Source organism: Salmo salar, chromosome 24 (assembly GCF_965601325.2).
Source record: "Salmo salar chromosome 24, fSalSal1, whole genome shotgun sequence".
NCBI lineage: Eukaryota > Metazoa > Chordata > Actinopteri > Salmoniformes > Salmonidae > Salmo > Salmo salar.
Window position 1 is genome coordinate 23806293 of NC_138314.1, and position 20439 is coordinate 23826731.

Genomic DNA, 20439 nt, shown 5'->3' on the forward strand with positions numbered 1-20439 from the left:
TGTTTGTATTTGATGCATCATGGTAGTGTTCTGCGGGTCCTGCATGTCTCCAGTTTTTAAATGGTTTATAAACCCATTCCTTCATGGCCTACAGAGGGTTAGTTACAAAACAACAATGTCCCTTTGGGCCCTATTAGGAGACCGAGAAAAACACACACACTTCTCAACCAGGTACTCTAATGATATGTATGCAGTTTAGATAATGACTGGGAGTGAGATAAACTGAAATGTGTATAACCGGTAATAGGATCTCCAATGCGCTACCCCTCTTAAGCATCAATGGGCTCTGTATTGTTGCTCTTGTTCCCCCAGTTTACCAGTGGGAGCATGAGATGAACTGCCAGTGATAAGTATGTCTCTTTAAGTCTTGTTGTAGTGCTGGCTGATTTCCTCAACCAGGAAGTTTAGGACTCAGGCCATAGACATCAACACAACCCACAGCAAATCAAAGCTAGCTTTAGATAAATAACTCCAGAAAACCCCTGACTTGTATAAACACCATGCCCTATATTGGAGAGGGAGGTTCTGCAGTGGCTGAACCCATAGTTTGTTCTCAGCTCTATTTTTCTTTGTGCTTGCTTTTTTTTGGGGGTGGGGGGTTCTCACATGCATGGTCAATTAGTGATAGATGACACATACCTGGGGCTGTCCGAATGATGGACTTGAGAGGGCTGTTCTCAGAGGTGAAATAGAAGTAGTAGTCATAATAGGAGGTGTCAGGCAGGCCTGTGTGGAAAGGCTTGGGGACCAATAGATGGGTAACATTTCAGAGGCATGATGGAGTCTGGTTCTCCCTTTAAAGAGATTAGCTGGCAGTGCTAGACCAGGCCCAGGTCCACCCAGAGGGCCAGGAGGAGAGAGATATACACCACCCCATTACTGTGGAGCTGAGGGTTCAACACAAGCTTCATTAATAATCTGATGATGAATCACTACCTTAATTAACAATTTATAGCTAGTGCCTGATCCCTAGCCTCCTCCTCTTAGCTGACTTCTTAAAGGTTTGTATACAACACTTCCTCATGTATTTGCTTTCTTTAGTGTAGATATGTAGAGAAACTGGTAAAAGAGATGGCGATAGTACAAATTGTACATCGGGTGGTTTGGAATTCCCATAGTTAGAGTCTATGCTGACCATAATATACTACACAACACACATGGCCACATTCATAAAAAAGTGCCATAGTTTACATTGTTACTTAGCAACCAATGTTACCTCTTAACTGCGCGTTGGCGTGCAGTAGACCCGAGACTGCTGCGCAACTCCCCTTGGGACCCTTACAAAAAGAATGGAAGTTTTAAAACTGCAGTAAAGTGCAGTAACTGCGGTCGACTGTGGTGTTTTGGATAGGCGAACTGTTGCCATTTTGAACCGTTTCATGTGTCTGAAGGTACAAACTCTGCCTTTCAGGTGGGCCCAGAGAGTAAATCAAGTGCACAATAGGCCTACCACTGGCCAATCGGATGGCTCAGATTACCATGTCTGCATTAAAAGTAACAGCCATAAAAGAAAGCTACAGCTAAGTTGATACTGTGAGATTTCAAAACGTTTAAAACCATGACTAGAGAGAGACTGTCAACGAATACAGCAAAGATATGCTGTTTTTATGACTGAGCTCATGTTTAAGTTGTTGCTCAGCACTGTCAACACTTTTATAAGCCACAAAATGTATGTTCTTCTTATTTCCACTCAGCGCTACAAGTACTGCAGCAGTAATGAATGAGTAGGAAAGTGTATCTATAGGCTTGCATTGTTATTATTAGTGGCTTGTTTATTTTTTTAAATCAAGGAATATTTCACTTTCTCTGTTCATAGGAGTAACAACATGAATTGGTGCATGAGGCAGAAATAATGCTGTGCGACTCAAGTTTCTCCATCAGCTGGAAGACGGTGTCCCTTTTGGTCAGTGGAGAAAAGGGAGAATGGAGGGATGTTGAGAGGCGGCCCCTCAGTCTGCTGCTCTCTCCCTCTGCTGAGACTGACCATCAGATGCAGGCAACATCAGCCCAGTAAAATACAAATCCTTTAAATATATGCTCACTCAGCTGTGCCTCACAAGTAATAAAACAAAGGATCTATTGTCGGTGTGCACATATAGCCTACCTTACATTTTGAAATATCATTTAAAAACATGGCCTAAACAACAATGCATTGGCAGGGCTATTCAAGCAAAGCCAATATGCTGTATTGGGCCTATAGCTTACTGCACAAAACTCATTGCTACAGTACTGTTTTTAATTGGTTAATGTTGCATAGGCTTATGTTTTTGAAGTAATGTTAAAACATCTGGCTGCTACTGTAGGCTGAATGATAGAACAGCTATTCCCATGTTAAAATGTTATGGAATGCATTTTGTTCATTGTTTTTGATGGTAGGCCTACATTATGATCAAATAGCCACAGCTGCCTACTTGGCCACTGTTAAAACTGTAACTTAAAGCGGGTACAGCCTCAATGTTCACAGTAAACGCGTGCAGGAAGTAGCACAGAAGTTTCACAAAATCCAAGTTTGCTTTCTGAAATTTTGTCAGTGCCGAAAACAATTAGAGCGAACATTGGTAGCAACACACTACTACTACTACTACTACTACTACTACTACTACTACTTTTACAGATCCACTGTCTCATTTGCCCAGTTATGCAACTTATAAACTTGATCTCCACTGTAAAAAGCATCTCGACATTATCTCCAACATTTGCAACATTGTTGCAAAATTGAAATTTGATCTCCGTTGTGTCCCATAATAATGAACGTGTCGGGAAGAGACAGACAAGCAGCTTTTCTCAGCCAGTCAAAATCATGAATCCGCATAATTTTATGGATATATACAAAGAAATGTCAATAGAAAAACAGGTGAAACGCAACAAAATGCAGCTAGTTTGCCATATTTCCAGCTTCATTCTGAAGTGATTGTGTTAGCATTGCGGTTGGCTAGCTAGCAAGGAGGGGAAGAGCCTCCATAGCAACCATTTTTTGTTGTTGCTATAGCTACCCACAGAGTTCTGGAACTATCAACCAGCGCTTGGGTAGTTTTGCTTTACGTGGCAGTCAATACGAATAGAACTAATGACCAGAAAATGCCTAAAATTGCACTTGCCAACCATTGTTAGTGAATGTAGCGTCATGTTTTGTGGAAAAATGTATGGTTTAGTAAAGAATCGTGCTTTTCAATACTGGTAACCCGTTGTATAAAAGCAATAATACACTCGAGTCCATGTGTTATGACATTTTTATCATGCATTATTGCTTATATTTTTGATGCCATGCTTAAACAGATGGATGGAGCAGTTGGCAAATAAAGGGAAAAATATCTCAAATGCACTATACCTTTTTTACTTTTACTCCTGTGTGCTGTGGTTCTTTATTTTGGGGGTTTTGTTTCAAATATTTTCATCATTTTCACCACAATGTTATTTTTTTTTACATGTGAGTACATGCGGGGTCAAATTTCTTAAACTCTTAACTAGATAAGGGAGGGGCTAATTAAATCAAATTCATTATCCTCAGCTTCAGAAATCAAGCAGTTCTATTGGAAATAAGGTTAGGCTGTCCCTCATCCATCATGCCCTAACTAACCAATTTACAGGCCAGCCTTTTGCATGCAGCATTATTACCTTGTCATAAACAGTTACCTTTAAAATCCTTGAATCAAGCAGTGATAGCAGGAGCTTTTATCACATTAGTTCGTGCTACTGTGTCAGCCTCTTTCTGCCTAAGATAAAGTACACTCCAAATAATCCTATTACCAATGCTGGGCAGAGACAGTGCAAACGACCACTAGTTAAAGCTGCCTGATAATTCCCCATAATTAAGATATACTGTATTGTCTCCCACATAAAGGCTTTTTAAATGGGAATATGGTGCTATTTCACTAAACAACGACATCTTTCCCCCTTTATTTTAAATGTTTATGCAAATGTCTTTTAAATGCACAGAGTTTGGTGGATGGCTGTTCCCGCATCTACATCCTCACATTTTCGTCTGACGTGTCAATCAGTGAATGCCAGTCTCATGTTGCCTTTTGACTGTGTGGACTGACTGTCCTGACCACATTAGACACACACTCCCAGCGGTCTAATTCTGCAGCTGCGTGTGTCAAGTCACACTGTGACCATTGTCTGAGGAACACAAAAGCCACCAAAATGTATACTCCCAGCTCAATTGAACTGCCTCACTGTTTGTCTCTCATGACAAAACCAGAGGTTCTACCATCTACGAATCTTTGAGACACACACTAGAGTCTGATAACACACTAGAGTCACACTAGAGTCTGGTAACACACTAGAGTCTGATAACACACTAGAGTCACACTAGAGTCTGGTAACACACTAGAGTCTGATAACACACTAGAGTCACACTAGAGTCTGATAACACACTAGAGTCACACTAGAGTCTGATAACACACTAGAGTCACACTAGAGTCTGATAACACACTAGAGTCACACTAGAGTCTGGTAACACACTAGAGTCTGATAACACACTAGAGTCACACTAGAGTCTGATAACACACTAGAGTCTGATAACACACTAGAGTCACACTAGAGTCTGATAACACACTAGAGTCACACTAGAGTCTGATAACACACTAGAGTCACACTAGAGTCTGATAACACACTAGAGTCACACTAGAGTCTGATAACACACTAGAGTCACACTAGAGTCTGATAACACACTAGAGTCACACTAGAGTCTGATAACACACTAGAGTCACACTAGAGTCTGATAACACACTAGAGTCACACTAGAGTCTGATAACACACTAGAGTCTGATAACACACTAGTCACACTAGAGTCTGATAACACACTAGTCACACTAGAGTCTGATAACACACTAGAGTCACACTAGAGTCTGATAACACACTAGAGTCACACTAGAGTCTGATAACACACTAGAGTAGCACTAGAGTCTGATAACACACTAGAGTCTGATAACACACTAGAGTCACACTAGAGTCTGATAACACACTAGAGTCTGATAACACACTAGAGTCACACTAGAGTCTGATAACACACTAGAGTCACACTAGAGTCTGATAACACACTAGAGTCACACTAGAGTCTGGTAACACACTAGAGTCACACTAGAGTCTGATAACACACTAGAGTCACACTAGAGTCTGATAACTTTTTTTTGTTTGGAACAATGGTGGTCACAGTATGGTCACAGTGTGTTGTGTTGTGGATATTATTTATAAGGGTGCACCATAGGGCCAGCAGCCCTTAAAACCCATTCAGTGATGAAAGCGTACTCAGAAGCACATGGGGCTTGTCTTCCACTCTATGCTGGGAAGTGAATTAGTGAGTGACAATCTGGAGAGGGAAAGAGGAATCAGAGAATTGTGTGTGTGTGTGTGTGTGTGTGTGTGTGTGTGTGTGTGTGTGTGTGTGTGTGTGTGTGTGTGTGTGTGTGTGTGTGTGTGTGTGTGTGTGTGTGTGTGTGTGAGGGATAGGACAGGGTGGGGGGGCTCATCACTCAGTGTTTACTCACAGTAAATTGAGTTGAAATAATGGTGTTTCTCTGAGGCCAGACAATGGCCCAGGCCGCGGGCCGTGGGCTCAGGCTGTGGCAGAGCTGGACCAGGGCACTTCAAATGAAAGACTGGGCCTTGGGCCATGGTGACACCAGTCGTGAAGCAGACACCCCTCTGACAGGCACCTGGGAAGGACAGTGGGGTGATGGGTGGGGAGGTAGGAGTGTGGGGGTGACAAGGCCTCAGGGCTCTGTCATTAGGCTATAGAGGTGGGAGGTGGAGAGAAGGGTGACTGCCCTGAGGATAGGAGAGCTGCAGGCCCTGGTGGCGTAGGGGGCCACACACCCCCTCACCCCCCTGGGACTGACCTCGGCTGGTGGGGCACGTCGTCCTTTTAGCCACTCAGCACGTCCCCATAACCTCTGGCTGGGTCTGTGCTTCACCACCCCTACCTGCTGGGTGCTTATATGCATATTGTGTGTGTGGGTGCTTGTGTGCAGGCCCCTACTTTTCTGTGTGTTTCAGATGCTTTTCATTAGCTTTAAGCTCTGGGTCTTCCCATTTATTTATCATTCTGTAACATAAAGTGCCGCCACTGAATTATATAAACAGCTGCTTTTTGTAAGCAGGGCAAGAGAATAGGCTGCTCCCAGGCACGATGAGGGGGCTGCACGTGCCCAAAGGGAGTGTAAAATTGGCTTGTGAATACACACCCTTTCACTAGCTGAGAGGGATCACCAAGGTTGTCAGTGTAGGAGGATATATTCACTGTCACCCTTTCTGAAGAGAAATCGAGATCCATATCAGTTGTTTTGTATAGTGAATGGTGTTTGGTAGACAAGCCACATTCACTGCACATACAGCTGGTACAACGTCACATACCCAAGAAAGGTTGGATCTCTGTTAACCAGGATTCATCCTGTTACCTCACAGCTGATGCCACTTACAGGGTATGTTTAGAAAGAAGTCCTGCTGAGGTGTTTTTGGCCTTTAAAAAAGACTTCTAACTAAATGGGTCAAATCCCTTGGTGGACAGTCAGAGAGGTAGTTTGCGGTCAGGAGCCATGGTTAAACCAGTGAGATGTGTTGTGGTCAGCGCTGGTAGAGAATGTTGGGAGTCAGCGTGTGGGTTGGATTGTGGGGAGAGTGGACGTGCTCTGCCATGCTTTACCGTTCCTCTCTGTGCCTCGAAGGCTCCACGTGAGAATTTTGTCCAACCTGTTCTCTTCCAGCTGGAGTGATTCACACAAGCACTCAGCCAACCGCATGAAAGAGAGCTGTGTGTGTGTGTGTGTGTGTGTGTGGGTGTGTGTGTGTGTGTGTGTGTGTGTGTGTGTGTGTGTGTGTGTGTGTGTGTGTGTGTGTGTGTGTGTGTGTGTGTGTGTGTGTGTGTACGTGTGTGCGTATGTGTGTGCGTACGTGTGTGTGTGCATCCAACTCACATCCATAGTTCAGTGAGTTATGAAAATGTTGTGTGTGTGTGTGGGGGGGGGCATCTCAGACAGACAACTCCTTTGCCAGATCTCTGGAGGCGAAATGCATGCTTGAATACTTGAAGACATGAACAGAATAGCCTCACGGTAACATAAGATGGCAACAAGTAGGGTGGAAAAAACCCATTCAAGATGAAACACACAAAAATACCTCCAATTCAGATATACCAATACAAGTTTCAGCAAGTAAGGGACAACTCAGACAATTATTTATTGTTCTTTTGGGGTTGTTATTTGTTCCTTGCACAATGTCTAAACATTACAGTATGTTACTCTCATCGCTGTGATGCAGAGAAATTGCTTTTCATGGTTTTCCCTCTATATTGCAGCACATTTGATGTTCTTTATGCCGTTGTTATAGAAACTGCTGGGCTCTCTGCACATAGTAAATGCAGCCTAATCATTCCAGTTTCACAAAGGGAAAATACTACTGCTCAGGTGCTGTGGCATTTTCAAGATGGAAGGTTTAAAACACAGAACAGACCACATTAATAGTGTTGTAAATGTTATTTTAGGAAATATTGCAGACTTTGTATTGTATACTGTAAAGCAGCAGAAATATTAAAGGCCCAGTGCAGTCAAAATTCAATTTTCCTTTGTTTTGTATTATATTGTACAACAGCTGATGAAATTGTTACCCAGAAATGATTTGATATTGAGATTTAAAAAATGTCTGCATTGTGCCTTTAAGGCTTAATATCTGCAAACAAGGAATGAATTGCTAACCCTCTCATTGCCTGCAGTAACTTACCTCTTAATGAATCTATGCAGACCTTTCCAAGTGATTTTATGATTGCCCTCTCGTTTGATGATTGCCTCTCAGGGAAAATGCTGAATATTCCTCTCTGATTGTCATCCCTTACTCCAATTACATAACAGTGTCAAATCAAATGCGTTAGCATTTGAAAATAACCCAATACCTAATAAAGTGGTATTTGAGAGCAGGATTTTCTTCCATCGTTTTGATTTGGAGTGGCACCAGACCAGTTCTGTGACTGTATATCTGTGTGTAAAACAAAACCAAGTCATGTCCATGTTTCAGTTGTATTATCATACCATAACTGACCTCGTTATGGCATTGCTTGTCTATGCGTCATCATGTGGCTTTGGCAGAAGGTCCAGAATGCTTTAGCTAGTCAGTTTCCTGCTTCCCCTAACATTCCAGAGGAATCCTGGGCCATCGCTCTATCTGATCTTATTCTCTGCAGTTTCAGTCTCTCTCTTTAAAAGCTCGCCAGCTCCCTGTCATTGGTGCAGTGATATATGAGTGGCAATTCTTTGTCAACAAAATGGAAAGCACCTGACTTCAGCCTTTATGTGCACATATAGTCCATCTATTTCAGAACACAGACAGTATGCCACAATGTCAATCTATTTTAGAACACAGACAGTATGTCACAATGTCAATCTTCAGTAAATTGCATGTTTTGTGTGAATGCTTCACATTTTTTATTTCAATCTTCCTCAATTGGCTCCTCTCTCACAAAACATAGACAATACAGAGATAATTAGGCACTGATTGCCTCGGCCGAAGATACTTGATATTTATAGGTGGTCTGTAGGCAGAACAGCGGAGTAGATTATGCTTTTGGGGGGAAACAGCAGGTTTTTGGTTAGCTCTGTGGTGTGTGTGAGCCCCTCTCTCTGTCTGACACATTCCAACACTGTCCCCCCGCTCCAAGGCTCTGAGATACCAGTTGGTTTCTATGGCTACGGCCATACATTATGCCAGCCCTTCACACTAAAGACATATTTGTTTGTCTAGTGTAACTATGTCACACAAAACGTGTTTTAGCATAACACCTGCTAATCTTGGATTTAGTCTTTTGAAGGGGCCTGCGGATCAGAAATTCAAATATATTCTTTGTATGCTAATCTCAGTGTTAATCCCTGGCCTTTGGGTCCTGAAACATCCTGTCATTGAAAAATATAGTTTTTTTTCCCATTGGCTTTCTCTATCCCATCCTGTCCCACTCTCTCTCATTTGTTCTCTCTATCATTTTACATTGTCTGTGGCTTCATCTTCTAAAGCTTTTGCTATCCCTGTCAAGAAAAAGCTATTCATTATCTTTTTTGAGAGAACCAGAGTTTACAGAGGTCCCTTCAGTGAACTCTGTCCCAAGAAGAAGCAGCAATGGGATTTTGAGTAAACCTCCTCCTCTCCCATCAGCGTCCCAGACATCTCCCTGGTTAATGTGTGCTGTGCTCCCTGCCTAGAACATGTCCTTTAAAGAACACTGCCTCTGTGTCCTGGCTGTGGCAGGGATGCTGTGGTGTCCTCACGCTGAGACCCTCCAGGACATCCATCACAAACATGTTATAGCTCCTGCCAATGTTGCCATGGCAACATGCTTTCCCACAAAACAATCTATAACCAGATCTTTTAAGAGCCTTACTACAGTATGGCAACTCAGGGCATATCCTGTCAAAACCTTTTTGGAATTAATACTGCACGTTTTTAAGGGAGTCTTTCGTAAATTGTATGACATTATGAAATTATATAAGTCTGATACAATATCTCTATTGTAGATTTCATTTTACAGCCCAAATAGTTTTTCAGTCAAGTAGGGGAGTCAGATGAGCAGCTTTTGACTGTATTTCTCTGTGTGCTATGCTGTTCACAGCTAGGTGCCAACCTCCAGTATGCCTATTAAATGTGCATTTGTATACTTGGCCAGACAGGAACATGAGGGCTGAAGGGGGATGTTCAATTCCGGACCATTGAGAATGAATGAAATATATTTCAAATTTCTGTGATAATTGTGCTGGAAATGTAACATTTTGGTTTTGATTTCTTCTAATCAGTACTTTTCTGTAATTAAGATAATACCCAAGGATAATTAAAGCTGATCTCCATCCAAAGTGATATCAAACCAGTGGATCAGAGCAGTCTGAGTTAAGAGGTTTATGTCGCTGAGAAAGACAGAATCAGTGGAGAGAGTGAAAAAGTAGGAACACAAACAGACCAGACCATGGACAATAGCTAAGCCCTGGCTGCCTGGGATTCTTCTCTTCAGACTGATTTTAGGCTTAGGCTGAATCTCTGTTGAATAAATTGAGCCCTTCACCCAACTATCCATCATCACAATGATCACCACCTCATTGCTGATAATTAAAACCTGGGCAAACACTTGTCTGCACCAATATCCTAAAGATGAGCGGAAGCAGAGGGGCAAAACACACATGGGATTCTCTTCCAGATTGTCTGCCTCTCCCGCTCTACCGATTAATCCAGTGTCTTTTCAGCTATGGTAAACTCCACAAGATGGACAGGGCATGGTTTTTGGTAGAGGGGCAGGCTCCATTGGCCTCTGCATGGAGCTGTGGAATTTTTCATTAGCGAATAGCTGGGTCACAAGTGGACCCAAAGCCGTTTTAATATTGTGTTCGCCCACAGATTAGTAGCTGAGAAAAGAAACCAACGCGTGATGTTCTCCACTAGACCCTGTCTTTGCATATTTGCAGAGCACCTCATATTACTGTTTGTTTTATCTCTTAGTCCAGGACCCTCTGGGGTCAATAGTAATTATAAAGCCCTCTGCTCCAAATGTTTATTTTGAACTATTTCACCGCTGAATGTAAATCTGATGTTCCATATCTATTTCCCCCCAAAATGTCCCAAAATATAATTCTAGGTTTTTGTTGTTAGAACCCCATTATTCAATACATTTAAACAACCATGTGCATCTTGATTCCTAGGAGTGCTTCTGTATTGTGTTGAGCTGAGTTTATAGAGTTTATCGTTTTTTTTTGTGGCTTGAACATTTCGTCTTAGATTGGTGTTTGATGGTGGATCAGGTTATTCATCATCAAAGACCTCCATATTTACTTACAGAAAACAAACTGGAACTTTAGCCATTACACTTGGTTTATTTTATGAACTGTACTTTTGAAGGATGATGTCAGCTCTCAGATGCAGTGAGTGGTAATGAGCACACAGGCCCAGAGCCTCCTCTGCCCTAACTGCTGCCTTAAGTACAGCAGGCCTCAGGTCCACTGTCATAAGAGCCGACTGTATCTGTGGGCAGTTATAGGCAGCAGTATACTCCAAAACATCTTAGAACTATGTCTCCAACTGTAGCTAGCCATCACCAGCTCCCTCTCTCAAAAGAAGCAATCACCCAGGATGCCTCATTGAGTGGGCCAAGCCCTTAAAGGGGGGTCTGCTACACCTCACCTAGATTAGCTTGGAAGGGACAGACAGAGAGAGGCCCTCAATAGAGTTATTAAAAATATAAAATGGGTGCGGAGGAATTTACAGTGGCTTTAAATGGGACCTATCCCCAGCCCTCGCTCTGTTCTCGGCAGCTCTCATTTGCAGAGCATGTGCTGTTAAGATGTCAAATCTCCAGCAGGGCGGCAGGTGAGATGGGCCATACAAACAGTTTCAGTTACTTTCAGCTAGACTGACTGGTTTGGAGTGAGAAGAAGCAGAGCACTCTTAATACCAGTCTGGTAATTCACAGCCTTCTGCCTCATTTGTAGAGGAATACATTCAGCTGTTTTGAATCCAAGATAAAGGTCCAGTTTAGAGACAGTTACAATTACATAATGGACCTCAACCTTTAGACCAGGGATTGGCAACTTTTATGTGGGTGGGGGCCACAACAAACAAAAAAACAGTAAGTTGAGACCGACTGGGGAAATAAATACAAAATTGGAACTCAGTCGGTCTTCCCAGGGCCGCCAGTTGCCTATCCCTGCTTTAGACAGTCGGGTGATTACCTTGAATATTATGCTATTCATTAGCAAATGTACATGTAGATGCAATACTCAGGAAGGTAATCTATTCGATGTATCGTAAGACTAGCGCATTTGAGCGAATTTTTTTTTTCACCCACTCTATTACTCAGAGTGAGTGATGACACTGTATGTGTGGATGAAGGGCTTGAATGTGATGTTGAATTGAGCATCCACCTTCAGAAACTACAGCTGTCCAAACAGCACTTGTGTACCTGGCTGCCTGCTCACCGGCTTAGTTGTGTACTCAGCCTCTTCTGCTGGCCAGCCATTTCACTGTCCTTTCACATTTCAACACTAGCTTTTCTCTCGCTGTGTGCTTCAGATGTAGGATCTTAATTTGATCACTCTTGTTGCTGAGAATTTTCCTGCAGCACAGGAAATGCAGATGAGCTTTGTGATTTGCATACATTCACTGAAAACCAACAATAACACATGGTTGTATTAACAGTATTGCACTTTTCATGTAACCTACTTTTGGCCAGCTAATAGCCTAACCACCAATCAAGCAACATTATGGACTAAATGTTCAAATCCTGTTGGTGCAGAATTAGTTTGCTGTAAAAATATATGTCAAATAAAGATCCTAAACCTGTAGAAGTACAACTCTTTCCCTAACATGCATAGAACGTTATCCCGCTCGCTCTCTTGACTACAGAGTGAAAAAGATAGAGGTTAACTGTATGGCGTTAATTTGCTTCTGTTATAAACTCACGGGAAAGATGGTGATAACATAGCAGAAGCAGGCCTTTAAACTCAACAACAACACAATGGGACTCCATATGTCAGACTTAAGTAGCCAACAGGTTGATCAATGCTTGGAGGAATGTGGGTGTTGTTCTTGGCTCTGTTTTCTGATGCTTGGTGCCACAGAATGTCTTGTAAATAATAGACAGAGCATTATGATAGGCAGCAGGGACATGTCAGTGCCCTGGTTGATTAACTGTCTGACCTTTTCCTATAGGTGTGATGAGGCTCTCCCAGGTCCTTTTATTCTCCCACAGTTGACAGTCAGGTGGTGCCCACAGGGTTTACAGTGTCTGGGGATCCTGGAAGGCCAACATGCTACAGTAGAGTACACCTCCACAAACAAATTGCAATTTTAAGTAAACAAACACCAGCTATAGAAGTTGATACATTTTGCCATATAAAGCGATGTGAAGACATTTAATATTGATACCAAAGATGACGTGACACAACTGACTAAAAGCAAAGGACTGTTGTATATAGTTGTGTAATACAGTGATATTGCCCAAACTAATATGACTAGCTGGCTGTCTGCGTGGCCAGAGGCTTGTCTGAAGAAATGTCTCCGTATTCCAGTACATAGGAAATCATGTTGTCATAGAAATACTGTGTTAATTTGAGCCAGACCGGCAGTGGGGGTCAAGTGACAAGAATAACACCTCCTCATCCCAGACTGTGGCTCATTATATAATGTTTTAAACTTAGTGATATCGCAAAATTGAAATTTTTGGTGCAGGTGCAAATGAGCTATTATGAAGCTTGCTTCAACAAGGTATCTTAGCAAATGCCAGAGAGTTGTTACATTCAGCAGACGCTGTTAACCAGAGACTTTCAGGAGCATTTAGGGTTAAGTGCCTTGCTCAGAATTTTCACCTAGTCGGCTCAGGGATTCAAACCAGCAACCTTTCGGTTACTGGCCCAACCCTCTTAACCGCTAGGCTACCTGCCACCCGTTGTTGTGATGGAAAAGGCCCCTTTGGGCCATTAGTGGTGTGCACATTTTCCTCTAATGCGTTTTACTTTTACCTGCTGGGAGTTTAATTAAAAAACAGAGGCTCAATTTAAAGCCCATTACTATGCTAATGTATTAAGAGTGGGGAGGGAGGTGATTAAGCAGCTTTTAGAGCTGACTGGAGCTGGCCCTAGGGACTAGAAGGATGGCACTTCTTATTTGGCTTCATTACTTTCTACACGTATCTATTTACACCAACCTAGGATACATGCTGAGACCTTACTGCTATTGAGCCATATCCTTTAGAATTATTAAAAGTAATGCTGCTCTAAATTACAATTGTGTGCTCTAGATTTGAAATTGGATTGTGAGTAAATGAACAAGTTTTGTGTTGATTTGGTTATGATGACAGTCCAAACACTCCCATGTCAAGTCCCCCTCTACGTGTGTTTTGCAACAGTGGTTATCAATGTAAGCAATTAGACAAAGTAGGGTTGTAGTTCAGGCTGCTATATTTAGAGCATGTGCCTCTGTGATCTAACATAGAGGGTGCTGTATGTAGTAACCTACACAATTGTAGATAAAGTAATTTTCTAAAAGGTGAAATAAAGTTGAAAAGGTTCGCCTTTATTCATCATTGCATGAAAATACATCCACAACCAGTAAATCTTTTCAACTGTAAACCTCATCCTCATATTCACGCTGTTACATGCTGACCACACTACTCGCGTCGCGTGTGTGAGCGTAGCAAAATAAATGTACACATACATGTTTATTGAATCATTGCACTCACACTGCTCGAGCGTGTCAACGAGCGTCTGCGTAGCTAGGCGCTAAAATAGAACTTGGTTCTATTTGTGATGCTCGACGCACTGCAAGTCCTGCCTCTCCTATCTCCTCGTTGGTTTTTAGGAGCATATATGATGAGATGAACTGAGGTCCACACTCCAGTCCAGTTGGTGGTGGTAATGCACCTTAAAGTTTGTTGCCAACCACCATATAAAGTCCAAAGAAGAAGAAGAAGCCTGAAGGAGGAGAGATCACTAGAAACGAACTCGGTTCACCGTTTCATTTGTGGATTAATTGTCAGAGTAGAGGACCTTGTGCATTTCAGGTAAAATAGCAACCATACTTAGCTAGCTAAATTGCCATACATGTTTAATGCTTTTCAACCTGTCCCAAATTAATATAATTGGTTCAGAGTTTGTTTTGATATTTCAACCTGCGTGACCTGATCAACGCGGACGCACCCGCGCGTGTGTTCTGGTCAGCATGTTACACTCCAGTCTTCATTGGAATAGAGTTACCATGGAGCTGCTGTTTATTGGAGCTGTTATGGAGCAGCTGTTTATCAGTAACTTTGGCCTCTGGTCTCCCCCTTCTCAACCTTCTCTCCCTCCACCCTTCTCCTTGGTCTCAAGGACACAGGCAGCTTGGGCTCTTGTTGGGCTGCAGTGGAGATGGATAGTTGGAGAGAAAGGTCAAGCCAGAGATGTAGCCTGTAAATAAATCAATAAACTTCCAGCCATGCAGTGTTGACCGATCGCTCCACGGGTCGTCAGTCTGCAATCAGTGTCCGGAGGCCTTCCTGTGGCTGTGACCCTGGCCCATACACCTCATCTCTCACGTCTGGCTGATTGACATGGCTAGCCTCACAGGCCCACCCGCTTCCTAGTGAAACAAGGAGGATCTTCAAAGTGATAGTTTACAGCTGTTCTGTGGGTTAATCCTGATCCTCTCTTTCTTTTGAAGGGGATGCGGTGACATAATAGCCTGGACTATTCTTCACTAAATTGTTATGCTATTTCTCTGGTTGTTCAATAGTAAAAGGGGAGTAGGTGAGATGGGAACATGTGTTGCTAAATGTACCATGTTTATCAAACCACAAACTCCTCCATACCTCTCTCTCCTCTGGCCTCCTCTTTTATCTCACCCACTCACCCTGATCCTTATCACTGCGGTATAAGCATTGAAAGTAATGTCTTTAGTGGGAAATCATTGGCAACATGTGGTGAAAGCTTAAGATGTTGTCACACTTTAAATTGCCTGTAATCAGTTCAAAGGGAAAGTTCATACTTCTCCAGCGGGCTTTAGCAGGAGAAAGAAAGAAGAGGAACAGGGAGGTGAAAACCCACGACTCCCAAGGCTGAGGCCTCTCAGCTGCACTGAGCTTAGCCTTTGACCATGCAGGGATATTTTTTGAAATATCTTTATCTGACAAAGCTTGTCAAAAAGTTTGGTCTTCTCCATCTGAAGAGGTGCTTTGAGGGTTCATAGCTGCACCATATCGAATACAACTATGCTGTTGTAGTAGTGCATTGCTCTAACGAGGTGAGAGTCTGGGTTCTTGTGAATCTCAACTGATAGAATGTGTACATGACAGAGAGAGGGAGGGAAGAGGGAGAGATGGTGAGAGACGTAAGGATGGAAGGAGGAATTGTGTGGAGAAAGGATTGGAAGGAGATAATGATTCCCCCTCTTAAAGGTATCTGCTGAGAGTATGGCTTCTTCTAGTGATGAGGTCCAATGCTGAGAAGGTCTGGGTAAATGTTGACACTTTGCTGCTGGAATCGTGATCATTGATCCACACAGGAGGGTCTTATGGGCTAATCCGTGCTCTCAGGTGTGGCAGGAGAGAAACGCAGATCCTGACTGCAAATTAAAGGAGGGACAGAGGTTCCTGCTGGTGGTCCTCTTTTTGGTCCCAGCTCTATCTCTGTCCTCAGTAAATGTACAGGAAACCTGCTCTATCTCTGTCCTCAGTAAATGTACAGGACACCTGCTCTATCTCTGTCCTCAGTAAATGTACAGGAAACCTGCTCTATCTCTGTCCTCAGTAAATGTACAGGAAACCTGCTCTATCTCTGTCCTCAGTAAATGTACAGGACACCTGCTCTATTTCTGTCCTCAGTAAACGTACAGGACACCAGCTCTATCTCTGTCCTCAGTAAATGTACAGGACACCTGCTCTATTTCTGTCCTCAGTAAACGTACAGGACACCAGCTCTATCTCTGTCCTCAGTAAATGTACAGGACACCTACTCTATCTCTGTCCTCAGTAAACGTGCAGCACACCTGCTCTATCTCTGTCCTCAGTAAATGTACAGGACACCAGCTCTATCTCTGTCCTCAGTAAATGTACAGGACACCTACTCTATCTCTGTCCTCAGTAAACGTGCAGCACACCTGCTCTATCTCTGTCCTCAGTAAATGTACAGGACACCAGCTCTATCTCTGTCCTCAGTAAACGTACAGGACACCTGCTCTTTCTCTGTCTTCAGTAAACATACAGGACAGCGGCTGACCACACAGCAAACGTCCTACTTCATCTTCCAGAGGGGTTAATATTGGCAGCAGAAGAAACTGATTGATCTTTGGCGCATAGATTTGATTGAGTCAGTTGGACATTTTTTTGTTTTATGAGTCATAATCATATTTATACATTTGGATGAAAGTAATAATCTAACAATGCTGGCCCAACAACTCTTGCATCTCTTCCCTCTTGCCCCATTAGGCCTAGCCTACACTGCAAACTGCAGACCCTGTTCATCTTATGTGTGGAGTCAGCACAACCAAGTTGATGTGTTTATTATAGTATTTTTATGGATCAGCGTAATCATCATAATCCACGTCTTTCCCTTGTCTCCCGTGGGCATGTTCTCCCCACCGCCTGGGCCTCTATCTGCTAATCAGGTAATGTTAGGGAGGTTGAATGGCGTGCCTCCCCCTGGTCGGCCTTCACTGCTCACACACTGGTGTTGTTTTAAAGAGCATTCTTTAGGAGCTGAACTTGGAAAGGTATTAAAGCAGGATTAGGGTCCTCCACAATCCAGTGCTTGTGTCATTCAGGGAGCTGTGTTCTCTTCTCTGCACCGTGTCCCTCCACCCCCTTTCTGTTTGATTGTGGCTAGCCACGGGAGTCGGAGTGACTAGGCCTTTCAAAGGAGAGAGGTAGGGTTAAATCCCTAGTCCAGTGCTCCCTGCTAATTCCCCTTGTTCCTTAGAGAAGGATTTACTTCTGCTGCCAGGTTCTGAAAGGCCCTCTCTGCCCATCCGAAAAGACGCCGTTGCCTTCCTGTGGAGGTGTGGTTGCCATAGAAGGGGCGTCATGCATGGATATTCCATCTGAACCCCACTGAGAATGGGGAACAGGGGCCGACAACAGGCTAGAAGTCTGGATTAGACCAGAGGACAAAGCGGGACAGGAAGATTCCAGAAGGGACAAATAGGAATTACAGCACCAAAAATAATGCAAAGTGACAGAGAGGGGAAATAGAAAAATAATGGCTTACAAGATTAGAATCAGAGAGCAAAAGAAAGAGAAAGAAAAGAAGGGTCTGAATAAGAATGTTTTTATCTGGGTGAGAAGATTTGAGAGAGCGGTTGAAGGTGAATGTGAAATCCGGGACATATCAAACCATACTAACAAGTCATTTCCTCTGCCTTTATACTCTCAGACTAAGACGCCAATCATTAGCTAAACATTAGAGCTGGGCCTCTGGGCTGGTCTCCACACATTCATCCCCCCATGTCCCTCAATCCCAGCATGCAACAGTTAGACAGTCCTTCTTTCTAAAGCTATGAATTATTATTGATCTATCTTTGAAAAAGCAGGTGAAAATGTGGATTTGTGTAAACAGGTATAGCCAATTTTCCAAGCAACTGCATGGTTGATCCACGAGCGCTATCGGTGTTACTGATCTCTTTTTGTTTTACGCGTATATTTTTGTGGTAGACTTTGGATTTCGGATGTTTGATGTCCCTGCTATAATCTTTTGATACACAATGCATGACTATTCATATTAGGGGATCATTAAGGTTGTATGAATAGCATATTTTGTTGTGATCACAGTAATTTCATTGTTGAACAGATATGCGTAATGTAGATCAGCAGGTTGTTTTCACAAGAAGTCAGCGTGTTTGCAAAAAGTCATTTTTTTAAGGGATTATCCTCAAGGTTTTTCCATAGTTGAATAATAATCTTCTTAACGTATTGTAATAAATGACAGATTAAAGGATTTCATCAATCCTACGTGTGCTAATTCTGATATCTCTGTTGTTTTTCCATTATAGTCAGAAAAGTTCCAATAGCCTAGTTGGTTGGAGCAAAGTGTGGGAAAATTAAGGTCGGACGCTAGTTTTCACACTCAGGTCAAATGCGTTCACCTCTTTGGATAATAATGCCATATTTTGTATTAAACATTATATTTGGAGGTTATAATCGATCAGAAAATGTCATAGTTGCTCTATTATCAATGTCACTGATCAATTGTGTGATAATACTATTGGATAGCTTATAAAATGACCCATCCACTGGAGTAGAACGAGTCTGATCTGTAGTACAGTCTGATCTGTAGTACAGTCTGATCTGTAGTACAGTCTGATCTGTAGTACAGTCTGATTTGTAGTACAGTCTAATTTGTAGTACAGTCTGATTTGTAGTACAGTCTGATCTGTAGTAGAGTCTGATCTGTAGTAGAGTCTGATTTGTAGTACAGTCTGATCTGTAGTACAGTCTGATCTGTAGTAAATGGCAGCTCAAAGATGGACCTAATATGAGATGTTGAGACAAGAGACAGCAACCAAACATGTACTATCTTGTTTCAACCATGCAAACAGCTGCTCTACTGAACTGTGTGGCAGACAAACTCCCTAGCAGTTTTAAATCAGCATCTACAATAACATTACCATGACAAAACCTTCCCTGGGTTACTCTCCCCTCATATTTACACATATTCATCACTATCGCTCATCCCTGTCCTGAAACAGCAGATTATGTCAATTGCTGTGCTCTCTCACTTGCACAATGAAATAGATGTTCACCAGAAATAGATTGGCGGCTGCCAGCTGTCCTCCAAACCAACGCAAACAAAGAGCACGCTAGTAAATCCAGCTTCAAGGCTGGCCAAGATCAACCACACTCTCTGTTTCCTTGCTCCAGCTAATGGGGCTCCTTCTGAATGACAACAAATGAATTAAAAACTCTCCCAGCAACCAATAAAACAATACAAACAGTTTTACATCTTCATGAAAGGACAGAAAGGAAGATGGAGGTGTTGTCTGGGTACTGGTAATGTTGCAATGTACTATAGAGGCTGGTTTAGGATGGCCAGGTGAGGTCTGATACGTAGGAGGAGAAGAATAAACAGATATAGTGGGTGTAGAATAGAATGGGTAGGGGACACAGTGGGCATGTTCCACTTGTAGGCATTACTCAAACGGACCATGCTGACAACCTATTGCATCAGTTACATAGGGCCAAATATATCAGATGCTAATCCGACAGAGAATCAGTGATTACGATAAACAAGTGAAAAAGACATGTGTAGGGTTTTAATGTGTGGATTCTAATTGAGCATTATAACTGACTGATCCCAGTTTTGGCCAGCTGTCTGAGGCTAAGAGGCATTTGGGTGCCCATGACCGAGCGCTGTTGGTGTGGCGTGGGGCTGGGGCAACCCTAGGCACTTTAACACATGAGCTCTAGTCAAAAGAATCACTTACTGGTACTGGCTGGCCACAGGATCAGCCCACAGCCTCCTGCCCCTGCCCCCAAACCCTCTTAATCAAAAGCCCATGGTGACAGGCCAAGCTAGGGAGACTAAGTAGACCCCCTTGATTCTGTGATGAAATAATAATATTAATGTTACATACATTTTCAATGCATCAATTAGAAATGGTACCTTTTCTCTCATCTTCTTCCATAGATTGTTTGCCACCAAGTGCAGTGGGTGCCTGGAGAAGATCGCCCCCACAGAGTTTGTGATGCGTGCACTGGAGTGTGTGTACCACTTAAACTGCTTCTCCTGCTGTGTGTGTGACCGGCAGCTGAGGAAAGGGGATGAGTTTGTCCTGAAGGAGGGCCAGCTGCTGTGTAAGATTGACTATGAGAAGGAGAAGGACCTGCTCAGTTCTGTCAGCCCAGACGATTCTGACTCAGGTAGGACCAAATCTTATCCAAGACCAAATCCTATCCCAAAAACATATTCTGGTTGAGACACCCAGTCTTTAGTGATTCCTTTTTATTCTAATGGA

The 20439-nt window shown here is 42.8% G+C and overlaps 1 protein-coding gene across 2 annotated transcripts in view; it reads left to right on the plus strand.

Moving 5' to 3' along the window:
- Positions 1 to 20439, plus strand: part of lmx1bb (LIM homeobox transcription factor 1, beta b) — a 69814-nt gene that overhangs the window by 41557 nt on the left and 7818 nt on the right. For both annotated transcript variants that reach the window (XM_014171862.3, XM_014171863.3), the window contains one exon: positions 20112 to 20344. In XM_014171862.3, coding sequence (XP_014027337.1) covers positions 20112 to 20344 — 233 coding nt within the window. The remainder of the gene's footprint in view (positions 1 to 20111; positions 20345 to 20439) is intronic.